This window comes from Fopius arisanus, unplaced genomic scaffold (genome assembly GCF_000806365.1).
Source record: "Fopius arisanus strain USDA-PBARC FA_bdor unplaced genomic scaffold, ASM80636v1 scaffold00069, whole genome shotgun sequence".
In the NCBI taxonomy this organism is placed as follows: domain Eukaryota; kingdom Metazoa; phylum Arthropoda; class Insecta; order Hymenoptera; family Braconidae; genus Fopius; species Fopius arisanus.
The window spans coordinates 439,742-465,299 of record NW_011887808.1 but is presented as its reverse complement, the minus strand read 5'-3'; the positions used below and the strand labels follow the sequence as shown (position 1 = coordinate 465,299).

The following is a 25,558-nucleotide window of genomic DNA, read 5'->3' as shown; positions in this document are numbered from 1 at the left end:
AAGATAAAATTTAAAAAAAAAGTCAACGTTCGATAGATAGTCCACCCGAGCTTTATTATTTACCATTTTTACGATATTTTTAATTATTGTCATAAATTATATCTTTCTAAATTGAGGTTGAGACTGGTCCTCGAAAATCTTCCTCTTACTATTCGACTTGCTATTTAAAAAATGTGATTTTTTCAATAATCGTTTTTACTGCGTTAGTTCAAAGAATTCGAAACCGCGCGCCTTTCATCACAAAAATATGGCGGTGGTCTTCCCACCAATCAGTGACGGTGTGTCACGATGGTGGGGAGCGGCATCAATGACGTGCTCTACACAAAAATGTAGATATGTAATTGCAGTGTAGTTGTAAGTAGATGTCAGTTAAGTATCGCACGTTAAATGAGTAGAGGTAGAGGGCTATAGGCGTGTCAGTGGGTTTTAAGAATGCCTTCGTAATAAATTGAATATCCAATTGTATTATTTTTTACTCTTAATTATTAATTAAGAACAACACGGTGAGTACATCAGAGTGACAATTTTTGTGTACATACTTCTTGTTATATTTTTTTTTAATGAAACAATGACAACCGTTGAACAAAATCGAGTCCCGACACTTCGGGTGTGACCGTTTACCAACTCTGAAATTTACTCGTATTTTTACAATTTATATACTTTATTCAATTACATTGTATATTATTGAATTATTTTGTAAAGTTCATGAATGAAAAAATAGATATTTTAAGTAATTGGCTGGGGATTGAAGATAGGTTAGACACTGGTGATTGTTGAAATTGTTGTTTATGGGAGTTTGTTTTCCCGAATCAATTGGACATGGTGAGATCATCGAAAACTACTTGTTTGATGAATGCGCGAGAAGCGTCACGATACACTATATAGTATACGTGTCTATATACAAGAAACAATGACCGTAAAATAAACCAACGCAACAACAAATTTAAACAAAATTCACCAATCTCTATATTTTCAGAACTTATAGAGGAACCCGAGGTAATACGGACATGTTTTTAGCTTACCTAGAGCTTCAACCATTTTTAGATTAGAATTTTAAGCTCTTCCGATGATGTGCATTACTATTACTCATTTTTTAAGGATAAAAAAATGTGAATAATTAATAATGAAATTATTTATAATATATACTTTTCGCCTAACTCAATAGTTCAAAGAGAAGTTCAGCCAACAAAATCCCCCAACTCCGATATTAATTTTGTTTACAGATAACTGAATGTAACAATTCTGGAATCAATATTTTCTTGTTAATTTAATTATTTTTAACATTTTTGTTGCAGATGAAGTACCGGCGAGAGACCATGAGGTATTCTTTGTTTATTGTTGTAGCGTCTGTCTTCTATGCGTCTGCCTCAAGTAAGTGAAATGTTGAATTATGTAAATTTCGGATTATAATCAATCAGCAACAATAAATTATAAACAATTCTACGTTATTTTTCAGTTCAATATCCACCGCAGATAACAAAACAACCACCAACAGATGAGCTGCTCTTTCAAGTAGCCCAAACAGCACTCAATGAAAATGACAAACCCTTCGTCATTGAGTGCGAGGCGGATGCAGAACCTGCACCTGTGTAAGTTTATTTCCCCCATTCAAGGGGATTAGTCATTATCTGAATGACTCAAGTGACGTTCCATGCACTATAGCCATCTAAATGTTAAGTGGGCAACAGTGAAACATAATTGGGCTTAATGAGTTGGATTAGACCTCATTTATAAAGCATTTATTTTTACATTGATGAGTGAACGATTGAAAGTAGTCTGAATTTAAACTAATAGAAAAACAGTTATCGACCATTTTTATTCGAATGCGAATAGCGCAATTTTTGTTCTGATTCCTTGTCTTCTGATCTTGTCAATAAATTGTACTGAGCACTTATCGAATAACTTGATTACACTCGTTAAAAATTCGGATTTCCACATTTTTATTTGTTTTATTTATTAATACCAACTTGAGGGTTGATTATTCATCAATTGTTATGAATATACAGATTTTAACAAAATTATTTGAAAACTTAATTCAGTGGGAGCTTCTAAAAATAATTTCGATAATATTTTGATAAAGCTGAAGAATTATAAAAATAGTATCACTGGTTTCATAATTGAATAATTGAAATTTGAATGATCTACGCCAAAAAATGTATATTCAAAATATCTCAAGTTATACGTTTTGTATATACATTTTATATAATTTTGTTGTTTCATTTTATTCACTATAAGTATAGCGTCTCGGGTTTAAATTTTATGTAGTTTTCCATGTAGAAAGCGCCATGTATTGGTTCAACTAAGAATCTAATTGATTGTAAACTTTTAAAAAGTCTTCCAAAAATTAATTTTTCAGGTTTTTCCTTCGGAAGTTAATCATAAATTTCTTAGCAACTTCTCAAGAATGAGTCAATAATGATAAAATTATCCACTTGTTTTTCGTGATTTTGAAAATATCTTTAGATTACTTTCAAGGCACTGCAATGTTGAAGCTATTTATTGCACAAGTTCCACCCATTACATTGAATTTTCGTTCTTATTCTCAGATATCGTTGGATAAAAAATGGGAAGAAATTCGAATGGCCAGCGTACGACGATCGTATTTCCCAGCAACCGGGTCGAGGTACTCTGGTGATTTCTCGTCCCCGAGATGAAGATCTCGGACAGTATCAGTGCTTTGCTGAGAATGAATGGGGAATAGCCACTTCGAACTCAGTCTTCGTAAGAAAAGCAGAACTCAACTCTTTCAAAGACGAAGAGCCGCAGACACTGACAGTGAGTGAAGGAAATACCCTCAAACTCACGTGTGAGGCACCAGACGGTTGGCCAAAGCCCAATGTTTATTGGCTGATTCAGGATACAGCTGGGATTGTAAAATCCATCAACAATTCACGTATGACCCTAGATCCCGAGGGAAATCTTTGGTTCTCCAACGTCACCAGATACGATGCCTCCGAGGATTTCTATTACACTTGTGCAGCAACATCTCACTACAGAAACGAATTCAAACTGGGTAACCGTTTTATCTTGAACGTCATTTCCTCAGGAGCATCAGCATCACAGAATAAACACGAGCCAGAACGACAATATCTCTCTAGGAAGAACGAAGTAGCCCTTCGAGGTAAAAAAATCGAGCTCTACTGTATATTTGGAGGAACTCCCCTGCCCGAAACAATCTGGATGAAGAATGGTGTAAGAATAAAACCGAACGATCGAGTAACTCATGGGAATTATGGAAAATCGTTGATAATAAGAGAAACGCAGTTTGACGATGAAGGAATTTATACCTGTGAAGCTTCCAACGGCGTTGGCAAAGCTGTGAGCCACTCAATAGACCTTAAAATTATGGCAGTTCCTTACTTCACGGTACAACCTGAGGTTCAGACAGCAGCTGAAGATGAAATGGTTGAATTCAGATGTGAAGCCAGTGGAATTCCCGAGCCGGAGATCAAATGGATTCACAATGGAAAGCCAATCGAGGAGACACCTCCTAATCCTCGACGAAAAGTCACTGCCAACAAAATAATAATTGAAAAATTGACAAAAAAAGATACCGGTAATTATGGGTGTAACGCCACTAATTCCCTGGGTTATATTTATAAAGACGTTTATATCAACGTTCTTGCCTTGGAGCCAGAGATAACGGAACCCCCGACAGACGAAGCAACAGTTGATGGAAAGACTATACAAATGACGTGCAAGGTCTTTGGAGCACCAAAACCCGAAGTCAAGTGGATCAGAAATGGTCAAGAGCTCACTGGCGGTCGCTACAAAACCTTAGAAACCGGTGACCTCCAAATAACAAACGTAAACTTTGGTGATGCTGGCAGTTACACCTGTCATGCAGCCAATAAATTCGGTCAAGTTGAAGCATCAGCTTCCCTCATAGTGAAAGAACACACAAAGATAATCGAAACCCCTGAGGATTACGAAGTATCTGCAGGTGACACAGCAACGTTCAGATGTAATGCAGTTGCTGACTCGAGTTTGACACTCCAAATAGATTGGCTGCGAAATGACGAAGTTCTTGATACAGAAACCGAACCAAGATTCATCATAACCAGCGATTTTTCCCTCTCAATAACTAAAACCACTGAATTAGATTCTGGAATTTATTCATGCTTAGCCAGCACTGAGCTAGACGAAATGAGAGCTCAGGCCACATTGATAGTACAAGACGTGCCCAATGCTCCAATTCTTACAGGGACTCATTGCTATGAGAAAGAGGCTAAAGTCTCCTGGCAGCCAATGGGAGACAATCGTTCTCCTATTCTACGTTATGCCATTCAAGCAAACACATCATTCACCCCAGATGCTTGGGAGACACCTCAGGAGTCCATTCCTGCTACAGAACAGACATACTCCATCCCCATGTCCCCCTGGGCGAATTACACATTCAGAGTTATTGCCTGGAACAAGATAGGACCCTCAATGCCATCAGCCCATTCCACAGTATGCACCACTCAACCTGATGTACCTTACAAAAATCCATCTAACGTTATGGGAAATGGCACAACTCCCCAGAATCTTGTTATTAGTTGGACTATTATGCCTCAGATAGAGCATAATGCACCTAAATTTATCTACAGAGTTTATTACAGACGAGATATAAGAGGAAATGATTGGATGAGAGCTGATATTTCTAACTGGAGAACACATTCGCTTGTAGTTGAGAATCAACCGACGTATCAACGTTATCACATTAAAGTGACAGCGATCAATGAGATTGGAGAGTCCAGAGTGGTACCTGATATTGTCATTGGATATTCTGGGGAGGATCAACCAACAGCAGCACCAACAAATTTCAAAGTTGAAAATGTTCAATCTAGTACAACTGCAGTGCTCACATGGACTGGAGTTCCCTTGGACTCAGTCAATGGAGAATTGAGGGGTTACAAAGTTCAGACTTGGACAGAAAGAGATGGAGAAGATGGTATGAGGGAGATCACAGTGCCAGGTGCTGATAGCACTAGGGCAGTTATCAATAAATTTGTGCCGTTCAGTAAGAATTATGTGAGAATATTTGTCTATAATGGAAGGTTCAATGGACCCCATTCAGAGACATTGAGCTTTCAAACCCCTGAAGGTGTCCCTGGAACTGTCCTGAGTCTTGAGGCCTATCCTATGGGATCCAGTGCCTTCTGGCTGAGGTGGACTAAACCGGCTGAACCGAATGGTCAATTGACTGGTTACAGAATTTATTATCAAGTGGTCAATGGCACTGAGTTGGGAGCACTTCTGGAGCGTCAACCTCATGTCCTCGACCCTCAAGCCACTGCCACTAAATTAGCCAGTTTGAAACCTGAAACCAAGTACAGGGTGCACATTAAAGCTACAACAAATGCTGGTGAAGGGGTGAATTTCTATATCGAGGAAACCACAAAAACCTCCAGAAAACCCGATGTGCCGACTTTCAGATGGGAGAATGTTCCCAAGGACAATGGTTATGCCACTGTCAGAATTATTTGGATGCCCAATCGACAAGAATATCCTGGCAGTCACTTCTTTGTGACGTACAGGCTTTATCATCATCCTCATCAGCTTCAGACTGATCCTGAGTTCCAGCGGGATGAGATTGAGGTCAGGGGACTTCAACCTGGAGAGACTTATGAGATGAGGGTGATAGCAGTTGATGGAAAATATCTAACAGCTAGTGAACCGCAGTTGGTGTGGACGAGCGATGATGGACCCATCATTGAACCTGCCGAGAATTTTGCTATTTCTAGCTGGTTTATTGGTCTTCTCCTGGCGATACTAGTGCTCATTCTACTGCTGGTGCTTGTTTGCATGGTGAAACGTAATCGTGGAGGCAAATACGCAGTTCTTGAGCGTGACTTGACAGCAGGAAGGAATGAGTATCCCGATGGTTTCAGTGAATATTCCCAACCACTGGACACTAAATCCACTGGTGGTCGAGCTTCCGCTGCTTCATCGTCTCGTCACGATGGAAAGCAGCATGACTCCGATGAGGATTCCATGGCAGAATACCAAGAGGGTGACCCTGGTGAGTAATTATATTAATTCTTGTGAATTTGTTACTCTTATCAATTGAAAAGGACAAGAAATTCCAAAACCATTTGAATAATTGAACGAATCTATGATAGGAACCGTTGAATATTTTGGAATCGTTTTATAATTTATTTTTTTTCGTAATGTCATTCTCGTGTTTAACTTTCTCTTTATTTATTTGTTGTTTTTTTTTTTACGGTTTTAAAAAAATGAAGGGATGAACGAAGATGGATCATTCATTGGTCACTACGGACAGAAAAGGGCGGAACCTAATCCTCAGGCCTTCGCTACTGTTGTTTGAGAAAGGTATGAAGGTTGATTTATGTTTTTTAATTTATTGTTTTCATTTTTTATTGCTTTTACTATTTTTTTTTAATAATGCGTTATAATATTAGGCTTATATGGTATATTTTGTACTTTATAGTCATAAGTGGTGATTTGATTTAATTGTAAGAAATATATAATTAGAGAGAGTTTAAATTGCAACTGGGGCTATTCATGACTTTTACAGCTGATGCATTGTTATTCCCATATTTTTGCCAAAGTCACGTACAAAAAAATATTTTCACAAAATCTCATCTCCAAGAAATCCATACCTATTTGTTTTTCAAAATCAAATATTTCTGGCAGAAACTATTACGCAGACATACTCAGTGGAATTTAATAATAAGTTTAAGGCCCGAATGGACTGTCTGGAAAAGATAATTTACTCCAAAATTGGGACTTCTAATTACTCCGTCAATTAAAATCGTTTTCTCCGATAATTGTTAGCTAGCGGCCTAGTGGTTGACAACCGCTGGAACGCTAGCTAAAAATTATTGAAAAAAACGATTAATTGCCAAAGTAATTAGGAATCCAAATTTCGGAGTAAATTATCTTTTCTAGATAATCCACCCGAGCCTTAATACATTTTCTATTGAGAAATTTTCTTAAAAAATTCTTCCACTCCAATTTTTCTATTTTTGTTTTTAATTTCATTTTTCATTTTTCATTTTTCATTTTAATTTTTTTACTTCATTGTTATTCTCTTTCAATAAAATGCCGATGAATAAAGACGTTGGAAAGATCTAAGCTATGAAATTAATTCAGGAAATATTTAAATCTGATGCAACCTATAGAGAAAATTGAATCTGATTCTATTTCTGTAAGATATTTTCTTTTGATCGTTTTTATTAGAAAAAAAAGATTTTCAATATTCGCTAGAATTACGAAACACTAATAGAATGCTCGAAAGAAGTCGCAGATAATTTCTATGAATTTTTCTGATATGGACGAATTATGCATATGTGTCATGCACTTTCTGAATTATTTTATTTATTTTGTAGGACGGTTCACAGAAGATGGATCATTCATTGGGCAGTATGGACCAAAGAATCAATCAGATCCATCGAACAGTCCTAGCGCAATGGCAACGTACGTTTAATTGGAGATGAAACAGGTGTCTCCGTTCTTGCAAAAACGCCCAAGAGCTGCCAATGGAAATCTTTCTTTAACAAAAAAATGCAACTGATAGAAAAGAATAGACATTGCGCCGAGCGCAACATCCATTTTTCACTACCAAGTAGGCCGTTTCAATTTTCAAATTTTATACGTCATTCGAAATTAAGTAATCGAATGAGATAATTTTTCAGAAGTATCTCATCATATTTTTACTCATTTTACCAACAGAATTTTTTATAAAGAATAGAATTATTATTAAATTTTAACTCATGACATATCGTCAATCAACGAGTCGAAAAATAGTGTAATAGTGTACACTATAGATAATAGGAAAACAGTTTATTGACTGTTGATCTTTTTTTACAAATTTTGTTAATATCAATTCCGTCCAATCTTTGTGTCTAGTTGATTAATTGTAGATTCAAAGAACAAAAAGTGTTTTGCTTAGTTTATTATTTACACTAGATTAATAAATATAAAAATCTCATTGGAGTCAGATTATTTAGTCAAACCCAAAACTTACAACTGAATTGATATGCAGCTGCAATTCTTGAAAAGATACAGTCAATCCCATCGTTTTTCTGAGAGAAATCATTAAATTTGAGAGAACAATGCCATTGTTGAGAGCTTTTTCTCAAGTTTTATTTAAAAATTTGGAAAGATTTTAAAAATTTTATTGAAAATGTAATTAGACATGAATCAATGAAGAAGGCATTCATTCCATTTAACATAATTTGGGTTGACCCTTTAGTTGAAGATTTAGCACAAAATGGTTTGTAATTAAGTGCTGATTCGTCCTTCGATTATTCCTGCCAGAGTATTTTTAGAATTACGAATAATTCAAGCTGATATTTGATGCATGAAAGAGACTTTCTCCTTTGCGACGTCTCCTAAGAGAATTACTGCGAATTACCATGAAATACAGTAACCACTGATGGAGATATTTGAAATCATTCTTTTTCAATTATTATTTCTCAATTGGAATTGCACAATTATAATGACATAATGAGTCAATTGCAAAGCGCTCACTGACGAAAAAACAATTTTGATTACTTCCAATAAATGAATTTACGCCTATCAAATAAATTTACTCGACAGGATTATTATTTTTTAACAATGCATTTAGTATATAAACGACTAAGACTTCTGATTTTTTCAAATATATTAAAAGTGTACACACGAATATATCGTTATTTATTATTAATTATTAATTACGTGTACGGATTAAATTGTCGATCGCATCACTCCAATAATTGTAGAAGAATTACGGACTCATCCTTCATTTCATCAAGATCATAACTATAAAATGGATTGATGACGAATGATGATGAACAATTAATTTAAGGAGAACAATTATTTCTAGTTAATTCCTCCTCAGCTGCTATGAACCGATCACATTTGTATCTGGTAAATCTTGTACTACCTTCGTAAAGTTTTTGGATCATACACGCGATTTAATTATAATTTTCACATTTTCGATTGAGTAACGAATCCATCGGTATCACAGAATATTGTAACTGTATACTTTTCATGAATTCCAATAAGGAAAACGTTAACGACCTGACGATCAAACGAATACTTCTTGCGAACATGTCTAGTAATTTTTGTTCTGACCCTTCGATTCCACTGTCTACCACCAGAACAATAGACTGGAAAAGGCAGTGGGAAAATCCAATTTATCTTTTTATTTTTTTGTGTAGTGGAGATTAACGAGGGGGTTGGAGGCTGGTTGGCGTTGATATACATATTGTTGGGATCAATCAACGGTGGTGTTAGCACCATAGGTATACGACAAGCCAAACCGGACCCCCTGCGGTCCTTTCGCGCTCGAAGACCTCGTTATTGTCCACCTCTTCTCATCCACCTTCATTTTACCTTTTTTTTCCTCTACCTCTCTTCACCCTTCTCTCCTTTCAAGAACAAGAAGGCCCGGTCAGGAACGGGTCCGTAGAAGTCTGGACAGAAGTCGTGCGAGATCTGACCGATAATGTAATTATGCAGGACAGGTTTTTTGTGGCCACTCTGTACAACTCTCTTGATCTCACGGTTACCTTTAAGACAAAGATACCCATGTGTCGACGTTCAAATAAAAACAACAAATCCTCAAATAATTAACCATAGCATTTATAACCTTTTTACCGGTCTGCTAAATTATGTAACTGGTTGAATGCACGTCAATATTTATCTCCATCTTTTCTCAAAATAAGGGACTATGTCAAGTTCTGCAGAAAAAAAATCCCTTGCCCAAGGGTTCAGGTTTTTAACACCCGAAGAACTTGGCACTCTCATTTATTTACGACGAAGCTATCGGTAAATACCTCATCATTTTGGGATTTTCAAGGTATCATTACTACTGATTATTTTTTGTGAATGAATTTCGACCAGTCAGGGTGCAGCTTTTTATGAGAAATACCAGATTAGATTCCATTTTATGTCAAATATTTTCAATTTATTTTTCGGATATTTCGCAATAAGTTTCTCATCTTTGGAATTTCCAGAAAGTCTATTGAAAATTGCCTATCTTTGACAAATTGATTTTAAAATGACCCTAAAGAGGCACAGGAAAGAAAATTTCTTTGATCTTTCTGCCTCCACAGCTTCATAGATTGAATTATTGCTGAATTTGCGAAAATAATCGGACAAGTACTTCGAGTGCTTTAAAATAAGTCGAGTATTACCCGAAAACTTACCTCTAAATACATAATCATTATTAATCGCTATTTATGTTCTTCATCGGGTAATTTAGCTTTTTAATCCGTTATTTAGTTTTTAATCTCATAATTTAAGTTGGTCACCCAAAATTGACGAGTTCAAATCCTATAATTTATGCGGTTTAAATCATAATTAATATTAACACTTTTTGCTACGGAATTTTATAGGATCCAATGTTGGTAATTTCCAATTGATAATTTTTTCAAGCATAATTTTTTTGATTAATAAGCAGTAATCCTTTTGTAGATTACACCTTAACGTACTATTCGTGATGAGATTTTCTGAGTGCCGAATCAGTTGAACACTCCAATTAACATTTTTCCACAGTGATTTTGAAGTTGTGAAGTTGGAAAATTCGAAACCCAAAATGCCCACGAATTGCCGGAGAGAAAATGGTGGCAAAAATGGAATTTTCGAGGAATATAAGATTAACAGAGAGAGTTAGCCGAAGGCGAGCACGGTTTGCATAAAGTTCAAGGTTGTACATGTGAAGTATCTCAAGTTGTTTACCGCCACGTGCTTGAAATTTGAGCTACCCCATGCGGAAAACAAGTACTTAACGTCCGGCAATCTTGTCTCGCCTGATAAAATGATTTTTTTCACGCTAAACGATATTATGAGGCGATTTTTTCCACATAAATAAAGTCATTGGTTTATTTAATGGAGATAAATGATGGCTTTGAGACATGAGCAAAAGGAATGATATTGTACCCCTTTCGAAAATGATTGGTCTTCGCTAAGTAGGGGCCACCTCCCACCCAATTTTTTTCTTTAAGACACGATCAAGCGGAAACAAGGTCGTATGGACCATGTAGGCACGAGTTAATTGTCTCTTTCTTCTCACATCCTTGCGAGTTAAATGAAAAGGAAAGAAGATCCCCTCATTGTGTGCGAAGAGCACCAAAGGGGACCAAAGGAAGGTGACGTTAAAAACTGGTTCTCCACTGGCTCAATCCTTCTGTTCGTGTGTTCGATCAGAGAATCCGCAACAACTGCAAATTTACGCAATTTTTGCAATTTCAAACTTTTTTTTTTTAACTTTTCAATCGAACCGCTATTTTCCTTCAGATTCCAATTCTATTCCTCGTGTCGGTGGGACTAAACACCTTCCACCGGAAAGAATATATAGAATATGTGCTTGGGGAAGTCGAAACATATACTTAAATAAATACTTGAACAAGTATTAGCTATAGACGTAACTCCATCAAATGCCAATGAGGAAAATTTTACGGAATTGTTACGTCATTATCAGCAGTTCCGGTAAATTATTGTAATACTGAAAATCCGAGAGAATTTTGTAACGAATTCCCTAAATGGTTCTATACATTTCCATACATTTTCCTCTTTTTTTTATGCAGAATTGAAAAAAAAATTAATTTCTATTTAAGAATTTATTCAATCAATACATGCAATGAGAAAATTTCATGACTGAATATTCTATTAGTTTAAAAAACAATACAACTTCCCCATTCTCGTGATTCATATATGCGATTTACCAAAAAAAATTAACATTTACCGCAAAATCTTCTTTCTAACAAAAAATAATCTCAATTAGTAATTAGTAATTTTACTAGACAAAAAAAAACCTTTTTTCCCGGTGCAGCTATATCCACGATTTACTATGAACGTTAATCTTGGAAAATTTTTGATGGAATAGGGCATTTGCGATAAGTAGCTTGTAAACTTGTCAAATGCCCGTGTGTACACTTGGTCAGAATTCTCTCGACGCAATCAATATGAGTCAGCAATAAAAATCTGTTTTACGTCTCGAGAACATTTTATTGCACTTATCAACATCATAAAACAGACGACCGTGTGGATCACGACTTTTGCATTCACTCAGTGGAACATTATCACTGAAACTAATTGGTAATCAATCGGTAATTGGTAATTCATAAAGAGACCGGATTCACTGAGAGGAAATAATTAATTTTGTCAAGTAAATTTGCCGGCTTGAAGGAGATTATTTTCGAATTTTTATAGTTATTTAGAAATTTTTATTTGTGAGATTTCGCTAGCAGTTGTCACCGCTACTTACAGTTTTCACTTCAAATAGCATAAAAAGAGAGATTTCTTAAGCACTCGTGTGAATGTTACAAGCGGAACGGATGCCGAGGCGTATAATTACACTCGTCTGAAAGTGTAATTGCACTCTTTACAGCTGATGAGAAGAGGCGGGTATTCGTTAGGCGAAGCGTGCGCAAAACTCTTCCTTTTTGACTTGTATTATCTATTGGAAAAGTGTTATTTGATTCTCGGGATGTTATAGCACATGCAAAAGCCAAGATATATAATGCCACGAGCGAAAGAAAAAACGCTTTTAGACACAATGTACCATAAAATACTTTTCTTCACAATGTGCGGGAAAGTCACTTTTTACACATGTAAAGTCAACCGGCGCGTGCCTGAAAAGTTACTTTTCGGCACATCGTGATAAAAAATAAGTTTCGATACTCGTGGAAAAGTATTTTATGTTACCCGTACTTTTATTGTCCTAGGAAGGTAAGAGGCCGCTTATCTTCCTCCTTTTTTACTTCCCACCCTAGGGCATTAAAAATTATCGTCTCGTCTGACCTCGTAACATCAAGGCGTGACATAATAGATGCCACGCAGTCTGATAAGCATTTTAATACGATACTTGATAAAAAGATAAAATACGTTCCCAAAATACTTTTCAGCTCTTGTAGCATAAATTACTATTTGAAACGCGTCGAATATCGTTCACTCGATTATATGAAACCTGGAACGGATTATATGAAACACACTTTCTCGCAATCATATCGAACTACACTCTTTTCTAATACCTGTCTCTAAAGTTCCCTTTCCGGAGCGTTCAGCGCTTGTGCGGAAAATGATTGTTTTCCGTGCGTAAAATGAATTGGTCGACTGGGATTCACACGGAGCGTTCGTAAAATGTCACTTTATACATCGTGGATATATCGGAAAGGAGTTTTCTTCATTGAATTTCCGTGGAGCGTTCTCGCTGAAATATTGCGAAATTGCGAAATTATTCGCTTCTCGCAGATAATCCGCAACCAGTGTGCACACACCCTTATCCCGGTATTGGACTGGGTAAGATAGGGATCTCCAGTTGCGAGAGACTGGATGCTGCAGGCCTTTTCTCATATTGAGTCAGTCGTCAGTCCGTCAGTTACTTAGCCACTGCCACGGTCTTCGCAGCAGCTCTACCTTTTATCTGTCACGGATCTTCATCATCAGTCGAAAAAAACTCCACCTCAAAAATAAAAATCATAATCAAAAATAGAGTGCACAATTGGCATTTATTGATTGATTGATCAATCGATATTTCTAGCTTTGAGTCAAGGTAACAAAGCGTGATTTGAGATAGCTAGAAAATTTTGAATTTGACGGACGAAAAAAAATAGATAATTGTGCGAATAAATCGGCTGGAGCGATCGATCGATTGATTGATCTTCTGGTGGTTTGAGTGGATATTTGCGATATCCGTGAAATTTTGAATTTCACGGTTGTTAGACGGTGAGTGCTGGTGGATATACCGTAAGGGAAGGGCATTGGGTTGGAAAGCATCATCCTGGTGCCGCGGCGAAAGATAAGCACCTGCTAACGACGATGCCGTGGGCCTCGTCCATCCTATTCACTGCTTTTCTCCTCCAAATTGGCCAGGTTATTACCAGACATCATCGATCAGGCAATTCACATAAACCAGAGGGTGATATTTCCCTGTGGATTGATCGACAGCAAATTAAAATGTTCAGTGGTATGTTACAATTTTTTTATTTTTTCTTTTTCCTAATTTATACCTTGAAAAGTCGAATTAATCGCAAACTGTTGACTCCCTTTTGCAATCCCAATTTTCGTGTGATTTATAACTTTCAATTCTCTGGGGTTCGACCGGTATATTGCCCAGGGATAATGTTGTAATGACGGCTTAATGCCGAAATTACGAGATTGAAATGCGAAAATTGCGGGATTAAGAAGTAAATTACGATTTCGAATTCGTCAATTGCGGTGCTCGCACTCGTGGACTGCGGGAGGCAATATGCAATTACGAGATTGAAAGGGTAAAATCAAATTTCGAATTCGCAAATTACGATTTCGAACTCTTGATTTGCGGATTGAAAGAGGACTCATGACTTTTAGTTTCGTAATTTACCCCATTGGGAATATAGTAAATTACTTGAAAATACCTGAACGTGTATTTAAGATTAGTTTTTTAAATCTACTTTTTTATATTTGAAAATTTAATTTCAGTTCCTAATTCTTCTAGTTCTCTTGGAAGTTGAAGAGAATTAGATTTTTCGACATTTTTCGTCATTCATTTTTCATAATGAATCATCATTGAATTTCCTGTGACGATTTGCATTTTCAAACCTATCGCGAATATTAATTAAATTAAACAGTATTTTATTAAAGATTATAAATTTTATTAAATATTCAAGAGAATCGACTAATTTATCAATAAAAATCAATAAAAATCAATCGCAATTCCATATAAATAATTCGATATTCCAAATTTCTGAATTCCTTCCTTGAAATCTTAACAGTAATTTTCTGACAGTCCAACATTAAATTTTAATTAATCTTAATCTATTTCTTGTCTGAGTGTAATCGTGCGATTTATAGATACCATTAATAAATAATCAGCTGCAATTTAGGTTTGATCTGTAATTGATAATAGAAGTGTTAATAATAATAATTTTCGGCAATCAAATGGTAAAATGCTTTTTCGTTCGTGAATCGCCTATAGTGTTAAAATTCCGCGATAAACGACCATGTTTCTAATAATAGTTATTATCCATTCAAAAGTATTTATTTTTTCGCAGAAACAGGAATTGGTGATTCCGGGAAGAATTCTAGTGCGTGAAACTTCATCTTTCGTTTTTAAAATTAGTTTGCATTTAATATCGATCCACATATAAAAAATGGCGAGTCAAAAAACGGTATTTCAGAAACAGAAGAACGTGAAGGAAATTTTGAGGAGAAAAGTCGCGAAAATTTCTCGCCATCAATAATTTTAATGGATTAAAAATAAATATAGGTTTTTTTTTGTAGGATTAGAAATGGAGATCTATGCAATAAGCGAGGGGAGAGTGCTGTCGTATTTACTCGATCCAGAGTTCGAGATTAAACTACCAATAATACCCAGTGAAGTATCTTACGTAAATTTGACGTGGAAATCAGGTGTTAAGAGGTACACCTACAATTTCTACCAGCTGCAATCCCAGGATGAATCGATTCTAAAAACTCCGTCCATTACGATTAAATCGAAGGGACGAGTGCCAAGAAAACCAAAAGGTAATTTACATTTTTCACATTTTCTCTTTCCTAAATCATTAACTAAAATGTTCGAGCAACTAATTGACGTGGGATCACAGGTGATTATGCACTGTTGGTTCAATAAATTCAATAAGTTCAAAAAATATAGTAGGGAATTTTTACTGAGCTACTGGTATTTGTTTTTCGTGGAAAGAGTACTTTGGAAAGGATAATTTAGCCGAAGAATTCTCAGCAGATTTCCACGTGAGCCTCAGAGATCCCTAAGGTTTTTATCGCAATGTGCCTTATGTAAATGTAAGGGATGGAGAGAATCATTACCTTTCAACTTCAATTTTTTTTCAAAGAGCATAATTGACTTTTTAAAATTTTGTACACAAAATTGTAGGAGAAAAGGAATACAAGCAAAATTTTCTTGCCTTATTCATAGTATTCTAAAAAAATTTTCTACCAGCATAGATTTAATGAGAATGTGAAACTATTGGACTAATATTTATTATCAATCATTAAAAAAATTTACACACATTGTACAAAAAAGTGGAAATCCTTATTTTCTTCAGTATATTTTATATTATTATTATTATTAGCATTATACTTTATTTTTTTAGATTAATTTTTACGCAAAATTTGAGGTAGATAAAAAGGTCGATGCGATATTTTTGCTCAAATTTTTATTTAAGCATTTTATATAAAAAATGTTCATATGATCTCTTCCCCTCCTTATATGCGATATATTAATGTCTATAGCGTACTTCATAATTTCCGTCGGCTTACCCTCAATTTTAACAAAATATATGCATTTCCTCCCCTCGGGAATCGACGGTTACTATAACTGAGAAAAGTTGGGAAAATTCTCACGGTATAAACAACACGACATATTTAACAGATAATCCGTTAGAATTAATTGAACCCTTTCGATAATCCTTCACGAATGCGAATGCAAGTGTTAAATTTCATTTTTCATATTTTTTTAACATCCTTTATGGTATTAACAAGTGTTGAAATTCCACGGTAAACAATCATGTTTATAATAATAGTAATTATCCATCTAAAAATATTTATTTTTTCACAGGAAAAAGGAAAAATTTGTGATTCCATTTCCATTTTTCCATTTTTTAATTTTTTTTGCATTCAATTTCTCATGATTCAAATGTATAGTTGACTGCGATAGACAAAAATTTTCCACCGAAATCGAAATCGAAAATTTTTATAGTAGAGCCCAAAAAAATTCCCTTTTCTATAAATCTAATTCACATAGTGAATAATTTTTTTGGATAATTGCCCATAATATGTTATATATTATATTATATATTATATATTATGATACTATATTAAAATAGATATTATGGGGATTATTTTCTCAGTGTAGATTGGTGCAAGTAGGAAATAAATATTATATGGAAAACGTTATAAAAAATGATAATATAAAATTGGTGTGGATTCCAGTCTGGTCGGAGTCTGCACCTTCGACTTTAAGGTCTTCGACTCAAACTCGCTAATTTTTTTCGTTGACCCCACTGAACTCACGTTCAACTTCACTCATTAGTGATTTCTTGTCGTTCCCTGAATGTTACACCGCCTGTGTTTTGACTACGTACAGAAAAAGCTCACTATAAAATACCAATTGTTGACCGTAATTTGTCATGCTTCTAATCGGTTAGATTACCATGTCAAACTCGTCAATTAAACGGTCAAAAATATTTTGTTAAAAGTACGGAATTCATAATTCTTGCACTGATTATATAAACAGCTGGGAGAATTTAAATGTCACAATTTTTGACCGGTTGAAAATGTCTGGAAAAATCTGAAATAATTATGGGAGAATCAAGTAGAATGAAATACTTGCGGAAAAACGTTTTTAACTCATTCCCAGCAATTTTTTTTCGCCAAAAAATGTTGGAGACAGTTCAAACGCGTCCCAGAGTTTTTTGCGAATGAAATTTTATCTTTTAATTATATTGTGGTTTTCTTACCTTTTTCATTTTTTAATATTCTCAAAAAATACGTCATCTAATGTGAATCTCTCAGTTTTCCCTTTTTTGATCGTGGAATTCCTTGTAGGGGATTTTAACATTTTTTTTTCGGGTAAGTGTAATTAAATTCTGAAAAAACTAAAATGTTGAATAATGGATTTTTACGATCGTTTCTTTCCACTCGTCTCTCATCGAAACTCCTGATTCATCTCATTTTACCCGCATTCCATTTTATCCTCTGTCTCATTTTGCCCGCGTTCCGTTTTGCCCGGATCTCCCCTACTAATTACGGAAAAGATACGTAATTTTTGTTGAATATTTTTCTCCGCGTCCGTGATTAAAAACGTATATTATGCAATTTGCACTTGTAAATTATGAACTTGAAAACGTAATTTACCGGGATAATTTACATTTTTAATGGAGTAATATATGAGATGATTCCGGTAATTTCAGAGTGGAACATCGTAATTTACGTTCAAATTTTTTTGCGTCCAACATAAAATCGTCAAAACATAGTCAAACCGTGAAGGGTAATTACCTGAGCAGCTAAAATTCTGGAGAAAAACTGTGGGTTATTGACATTATTTGGCTTGGTGCCGCTTTCATGTCAGGTTCTGACTAAATATTATTCTACCTAGTATTTCGGTACCTCTGGGAAATGCAAGTTTCCAAATTCGCACCAAACTATTTACATGAAGTCTAATTTTATCAATTTTGCCAACAATCGTTTTAAATATCAAGTGAATTCACAGAAACGGTCAGTCGAATAATTGCACGTTTCAACAAATCGATAGATTAAATATTTAATAATTTTTATGATTTTCTTTCTTTGCATAAATTGTGCAAGAGTGACCAGCATTTTTTGCAATTATGGGGGGGGAGGTATTAATAAGTTAATAATCAACTAGAATACATTGGCCAAATTATTATCTATTCTGAATTTTCCGAAAAGAAAATTCGAACCTCCAGTTTTGCCCATTCGCTAAAAAGACAAATTCCGTGAGAATTTTAGAACCTTTAACGAAGGAGCGAAATTCGGATTTTAATATGAAATTCCCTGAGTTTTTTCCTGAATTTTGTCCTGATTTTTTGCCCATACAGTACATGACAATTGGTCACGGAATTTTTTATCACCGATATTTTCACAACCGATGAAACAAAATCACAATTTTTTCCTCTTCAACAAATTTCAAAATAAATTCCACGGGGAATATCGGTGAAATTGAAATGTCTTTCTTTGATAAAACAATACAGCGAGTGACTTTTTACAGAATAAAACATATCAAAAAGTAGGAGAAATTCTCGGTTTAATTACCACTCATTGGGAACTACGAAAAAGATCACTACCAGAATGTCTTCCTTCGTCCCGGAGATATTTCCGCAAAATCCACCGGAAAATCGAGTTCACTCCATTCTTCAACGTTCCATTTCCCCCGCCGTACTCTACTCTTCAAAATGAATTAGCAATAATCATTTGCTCATTTTTATTTTCAAAATCCTTGTTGTACCAATATTTCCCCTCCATTCACACTTCCACTCCTCGAAGGACCATAATGATTGGTAATAATATACAATAATAATAATGAAAATATAAAAGTAGTTCAATTTATTCTAGATATATTTCCGAAGAATCGATATAATTTATTTAAGGTCTTGACTTTAGATTAGACTTATCAACTCTCTTAATAACATCAGATAATTTACATTAATGCCGTAATAAACTTTAATTAGCAATTCATGCCATCCATTATGAAATCACTTACACTTTTTATTGCACATGAAATTAAATGAGAATGGGAATGCTTATATTGATCCTGTGAGGACGTAATTGAAGTCACTGGAGTTTCCACGAATTTTAATGTAGAAAACCTTAATATAAATTGCATAACACGTATAAAATTTTCTACACGTTATTTTTCATCTGCCTATCATTCGATTTTTATTGTCAAATGGAGCTGGTTATGAATAATTTTTATATAATTTATTCCGTGTCCCGATCTTATACACAAACATTTCATAGATTTACAATAATGCAACAAATATTTTTGTCTAGAAGAAAATTCGTCGTTTCCTCTAAGAAAATACATTAGATAATTTTTTTATAATCTGTTGCCTCAAGAGCGAGTAGTAGAACGAATACTAGAAAGATGAATTGTTATATTTATGAAAAATGCATCCTGAAAGAATATAACAATGTTTTAAGATGCGACGAGTTCTCTAATAATATGTTTCTTTCTAGAATTCAGTATTAATTTGCCGTGTTCTGGAAATAGCTCCGGTATAGGACAATTTGGAATTGGTCTGATGATCGAAACGCGCAAGCATAAACCACTGAATGGAACACCTCTTCATTTCAGCCTGAGAAAAGAATGTGCTGTGCGCGGTGAGTGCGTCAGTCGCGCCCAAGATCACCACTTCTTCACTCACACAGACAGTTCTGTATCACCAGTAATAAAAAAGATAAACAACAAAAAAATTGCATGCTTAATTTTTTAAATATACACTTATTGCTTCAAAGCCAGACAATCCAGTGCATGAATAATATGAAAATCAAAATTTCTATACACGAGATTATTTCTGCAAGTCGTTGATTTTATTAACCGATTAACAAATGAATATAAATTTATCAAATTGATTCCACTCTAGCTGCTAACAAATTATAGATTATTCATAAGCTCAGACAGATAATTTATTTGAATTGAATGGAAAATGCCGACACATTAGTTATTCGTTTGGTTATTAAATTCAAATGATGATTCAAATTTATTTGGGTTTGAAAAATTATGAAAAATTAAGATAAACTAATTTATTTATTAAATTTTCAGAGCCAAATTCCGGACCGTGCCCAGATGGTTATCTAGGACCTCCACATTGTAAAAAAGCTCTGTGTTATCCAGCTTGTATGAACGGTGGAAATTGTACGGCCCCAGGGGTGTGTTCCTGCCCTCCAGGTTTTCAGGGTCCCAACTGTGAAGGAGGTAATAGCCATCCCTTTATCAAATCCTCCCTTCCCTTAAAGAATCTCGAGGAAATATCAATTAATCATTTATACATGCTCAAATGACTTTGGATATGGCAATGGCTGTCTTGCAGCCAACTTTAATGACATTGGTTAATGCATCGTAAAAAGGTGCCTGTTCTGCTCCATGATCTAGTCCAACATCATGATGCTCCTGCTCCTCATCTCTGAATTTCTGTATCGTATCCATTAATTCTTTGTCCACCTCAGCACTCTCCATCAGTCTTCTCAATTGCTCATTGTAGTGATCGACAATAACAGTTTCAACTGCTACAGTACATGCCATTGCAGCTTTTTCACCGAGAAGAGCTGTCCCAGCGCCAAGAACAAATCCAGCTGCATTCCACAGGGGTAGCATTGCTGTTGGACGAACTCGATGTTTTTTTATTAATTCCTCGAATTTTTCCCGGTGCTTTTTCTCTTGCTCCCACATGTGCGAGATTGTTTTGCCGGCTGGAGTTTGTCCTGCGGGGTTTAATTTGATTTAATTGGTTTAATTGGCTCAATTAATTAGATTTGATGAACGGAGGACAAGAAAGAAACGTGGGAATTCATTCTCTTTTTTGCATTTCAATCATTTTAAGGGGCAGCCAAGTCTGGGAGCACCGGAAATATTCTGATTGATTAAAATTTTCGATTGGTGCTAGGCATCCGATTTTAGACATCGTCGTCAGTAAAAAATACCAAAGAAATTTTTAAGAATTTGTTGGTGGATTTTCAAGACTAATAAAATTTATTACATTAAAGCTATCGAAAATATTCGGGAATCTTTGAGTCGTGAGAATTATGGACAATCTAAAATTCTACATCTCCAACATTTGCTTAGTTTGAGCGCGGGGTAATATGGGCATGCTTTTATTTAAATTAGTGTAGTAGTAATTAAGACTGTTGAATGTCTTTATCGGGTCACATATTGACTATCTCCAATGATGAGCGTTTTGATGACAATATTTAATTATTATCACATTCAATGTCGACTCGATTGTTCTGAAAAAATAATTTTTTTGATTGTTTAACGATGCAATACATTCAGTATAGAAAAAATCGTTGAAGCATAGTCAATTGGAATTTTAAACCAATTCGATGATGTATGTATTATGTTAGTAATTTTGATGCACTATTGATGTTTCTTTATTTCTGGAAAATCGAACTCGACTGTCGACGCAAATGTTACAAGTGTTTATATTGCCCGAGCATTCCCAATAATACATTTATTTCATGTATTTGGCATGAATAAATTAATATTTTATTAGTTTTTTTTTCATGATTAAATGCATTATATTGGGAGATTTTCTATTGCCAATTTCCCTTATTCAAATACGAAAATGTTTCAAATCGCCCATCATTCTTTCAATTAAACAAATTACCATTAGACACTGATTTTACCTAAGACAGCCATTTGTCCAGCATAAATCCTATCTGCACCCAATTCTCCAGCATGATTGACTCGGATTATCTCATCCAACAATTTCCCTGATTTTGAATCGGTCGTTGCAGCAGATTGACTCATATACCGCACCCCATTTCGTCCCAGTCGCAGCATCGTACCTGAAAAAAAAATGAAGAAATTAAAAAATCATTTGTGTTTTAGGAATTTGCACAGACAAATGCTTGAACGGAGGAAAATGCATACAGAAAGATACTTGCGAGTGTTCGAAGGGATATTTTGGTCTGCGTTGTGAATTTTGTAAGTAGAAACAGACACTTTTTTTCAAAAATTTGATTTAACTATTGAATGCCTGTTTGGAACCACCGAATGTCTAAAATGATAACCGCATTAATAGCTCTCAAAAAAATCAGTGAATGTCGATCAATATTTACTGATAATACCACGAGAGCTTCGAAATTATCGGATATTTCCCGATAGATTCGTTGCAAACAAATGAACGTGTCATGTTTTCCAGGTTCAATTTTTCTGGAAAACTTGTCAAGCTTGGCAAGAGTAATTTCGAACCCCGATTCGTATTCGGGGGATTTTTTTTTCGTTCAACTTTCAGCTGAATGAATTGCCCCATGAGACTAAATCTATATTTAAAAAATGAGAAAAGATATTCACAAAATACAAAATAATTCAATTTGTCAATTTCAATCACCAGTTAACTCGACTGAACAGTTTTTTTTCATATACGTAGATAAGAGATAAAAAAATCCAAAAATTATCGATATAACATCGAGTAAGCTCGTCGAATGATGCAATTCTATTGGCTAAAATTTAGACGGAGTAAATGATCCTTGGGATTTCCTAATTTAAATATTTCTACATAGAATTGTTCGATGGAATATTCTGATTTGTTGTTTTATGTTGGAAGCAAAATGTGTAATTCCTTGCTTAAACGGTGGAAAATGCAAGGGAAACAACATCTGTAGGTGTCCAACTGGCTTCAAAGGTAATCATTGTGAGATTGGCAGACGTTCACCACAGAGATCTGCCTGCACTCGTGCCTGCAGGAATGGCACCTGTCAACCTGACAACACGTGTTTATGTGCATCCGGATGGTTTGGAAAATTATGCAACAAAAATAAACCATGGGCTTAGCATCGCCAGAAGATAAGAGAAAACCTCGAGGAAGAAAAAAACGAATGAAATTAGAGCCTTCTCGATGACTTCAGTATTTCATTTTTTTTTTCGCTGTCGTACATATAGTTGTCTTTGGTAGTATTAATCAGTATAGGGCATATTTTTAATTTAAAAGAAAATTGACTCAGTGGTGCTTGGGATTGACGTGAGATTGGAGATGAATCCTGAATCAGATGTGATATGTAAAGCTGCTTTACAAGATGATCGATATTTTTTTTTATTGTTGAAAAAGAAAAAAACATTTGTACATTAATAAAGTATTTTTACCATTCTAAATTGTTTATTTTGGATATTATAGTGAGAGTTTTTTATTTCAGATAACAAAAGGAAAAACGTTGATAGAATTTGAAGAAAATTGTGCTCGAAATTTTGAAGTAATTAGTTGTGTGATATTTCGTAGTTATTATCCCGTGAAATTGGATGTAATTAGATTTGTTTTATTAATTGAATAGAAAAAAGAAATTATCATTTTTTATTTTCAAAATCGGGTAATCCATTGAAAAATGATAAAAATTCGTAAAAACACACTTCAATTTTTCTCTTAAATCTATCAAAAATTTAATCAATTATCAACAATTAAAATGAAATTCGTCCTATGAGATATGAATTAGCAAATTCCTTCTTTAAATATAAATATTTAAAAAATGTCAGAGTTCTGATATTCATTTCGAATTTTATAATCGAATATTGGAATTCAAAATAGGAAGACAATTTGAATGCGGAATTTCCAACGAAGAACTATTTTCGGAAATGAAATAAACTTTTTAGAAATTGAAGAATTCGCAAGTTCTATGCTTTTTTATACTACCGAAATTATTAAAAATCAAATGAAGAATCCTTACGATAGATTAGCAGTTCCCAAATTTAATTCTATGCAAAATTTATATATTATACATATATATACATATGTATATATAAATATAATATGGCAATTCCACTTGAATGAATTTCCATCCGTCATAAAAACTCCAATTTACCACCAAAATTATTAATAAAGTTGAACAAGTGGCAATTAAAAAAATGAAGTAGAAATCGCAAAAACAAATACATGTTACCACGAGGATGAATTATTGCATCAAGTGTTTCAATGCGAAATGAAGAGCTACGATTGTTAATCAAAATTGGCACACCACCTCCATTCTATATTATTCATAATTAAACCTATTTATTTGAATAGGAATTATTACCTGTCAGGTATGTACGCATAAAATATCTAGAATTCACTCAACAACTAAAACTCTTCGTTGCTGTCGGCGATCTGACGTGAATCTGATGAAAACAGACTACACTACTATATATTTATGTCATGTATAGTACAGTCACTACGTCACTTTGTGGCGGTAAATTTGAACTGGTTCCACAAAACACACTGTAATAAAAATAAGTAAATTCATCTCGTAATTTGTCATTCAGATTTTTTATTCAATTTTTCCGGCTTCTTTCACGCAGTAGAAGCTGAAAGATCCATGAGATTATAGTCTCAAAAATTTGATATTTCTGAAAATGTTATTGAAATTATCGAAATTATTGTTATGACCATTATCAATCGATATTTACATGACATTTCTATTTATTAATTAATAGTAACTTTGATCAGCTTATTAGCTATCTCCGAATATAAAATAATTTTTAATCCCTGAAGAACTGAGATAGGGGAGTGCGGGGTAATATGTACATGTTTTTATTTAAACTATTGCAGTAACAATAAACACTATCAAAAGTCTTTCTCGGATTACTGAAGGACTATCTGATATGATAAGCTCGTTGTTAAAAAACATTTAATTATTATGTGATTGAATTTGAAATGGATGGTCCCGAAAAAAATAATTATCCTTGAAATTGTGTAATGTAATAAATTAACGTAACGAATTCAGTATAAAAAACATTATCGAAGCACATCCAATCACAATTTTGAGTCAATTTGATGACGTACATTATTATTAGCGATTATTTCGCATTTTTGTGTTCTGTAATTTTTAAAGAATCTCACTTGCTAATCTATCAATCGATTAATGTCTAAATATTCAATTTTCTTCTTTATTTATTTATTGTATAACCTGTATGTATAACCTACTCGGCTTTTTACATTTTTTGCGGTTACATGGGCCGACTTCCTCGCCAAATGTATCGCATTTGCCCCACGATCTGTACCCTGTGCACAGACTCTCCTGATGATCAAGGAAATCCATGAAAAATCTTGGTCTACAGGGGGCCTCATCGGGAAATAAGATTTCTTGATAATTCTTGGTGTCTGCCCCCCTCGACGATTTCCTAAAGATAAAAATTCCCCTGCTCTAAGCCGAACTCGAACCCGCGGGTTTCGTCGTCCAACCAAGTGATTTAACCAATTCCGCCACCGTCGTGGGTCAATTTGTCTATTTATGGTTGTTTAGCTATAGAAAAAAGTTCAAATTTAAGAATGGAACAATTTTCAACGTGTATTCGTTTTACCCCATGTATATTATCAGCATCCCCTACAGAATATTTGAAATCGTTAATATTCAGACAGCAGTTCTGCCACCTATTCCCACAGATCAATATTCGATATTCAAACCATGAAAATTCCTCGAT

The 25,558-nt window shown here is 34.6% G+C and overlaps 1 protein-coding gene across 1 annotated transcript; it reads left to right on the top strand.

The window, feature by feature from the left end:
• The first annotated feature begins 383 nt into the window (after nt 1-383).
• Nucleotides 384-23,263, top strand: LOC105269454 (neuroglian). Its single transcript, XM_011309715.1, has 11 exons — nt 384-503; nt 1,296-1,371; nt 1,457-1,589; nt 2,547-6,004; nt 6,225-6,307; nt 13,657-13,900; nt 15,196-15,438; nt 19,630-19,824; nt 20,216-20,368; nt 22,001-22,096; nt 22,719-23,263. The coding sequence occupies exons 2-11, from the start codon at nt 1,296-1,298 to the stop codon at nt 22,943-22,945; spliced, it is 4,908 nt and encodes a 1,635-aa protein (XP_011308017.1). The 5' UTR covers nt 384-503; the 3' UTR covers nt 22,946-23,263.
• Nucleotides 23,264-25,558: the final 2,295 nt, after the last annotated feature.

What these genes read in the sequence shown, in the direction of transcription:
- LOC105269454 (XM_011309715.1), top strand. Translation starts at nt 1,296, where the DNA reads ATGAAGTACCGGCGAGAGACCATGAGGTATTCTTTGTTTATTGTTGTA. An exon ending in GATGCAGAACCTGCACCTGT is followed by an intron (nt 1,590 to 2,546) that starts GTAAGTTTATTT and finishes TCTTATTCTCAG; the next exon opens with ATATCGTTGGATAAAAAATG. An exon ending in AGGCCTTCGCTACTGTTGTT is followed by an intron (nt 6,308 to 13,656) that starts TGAGAAAGGTAT and finishes CACGGTTGTTAG; the next exon opens with ACGGTGAGTGCTGGTGGATA.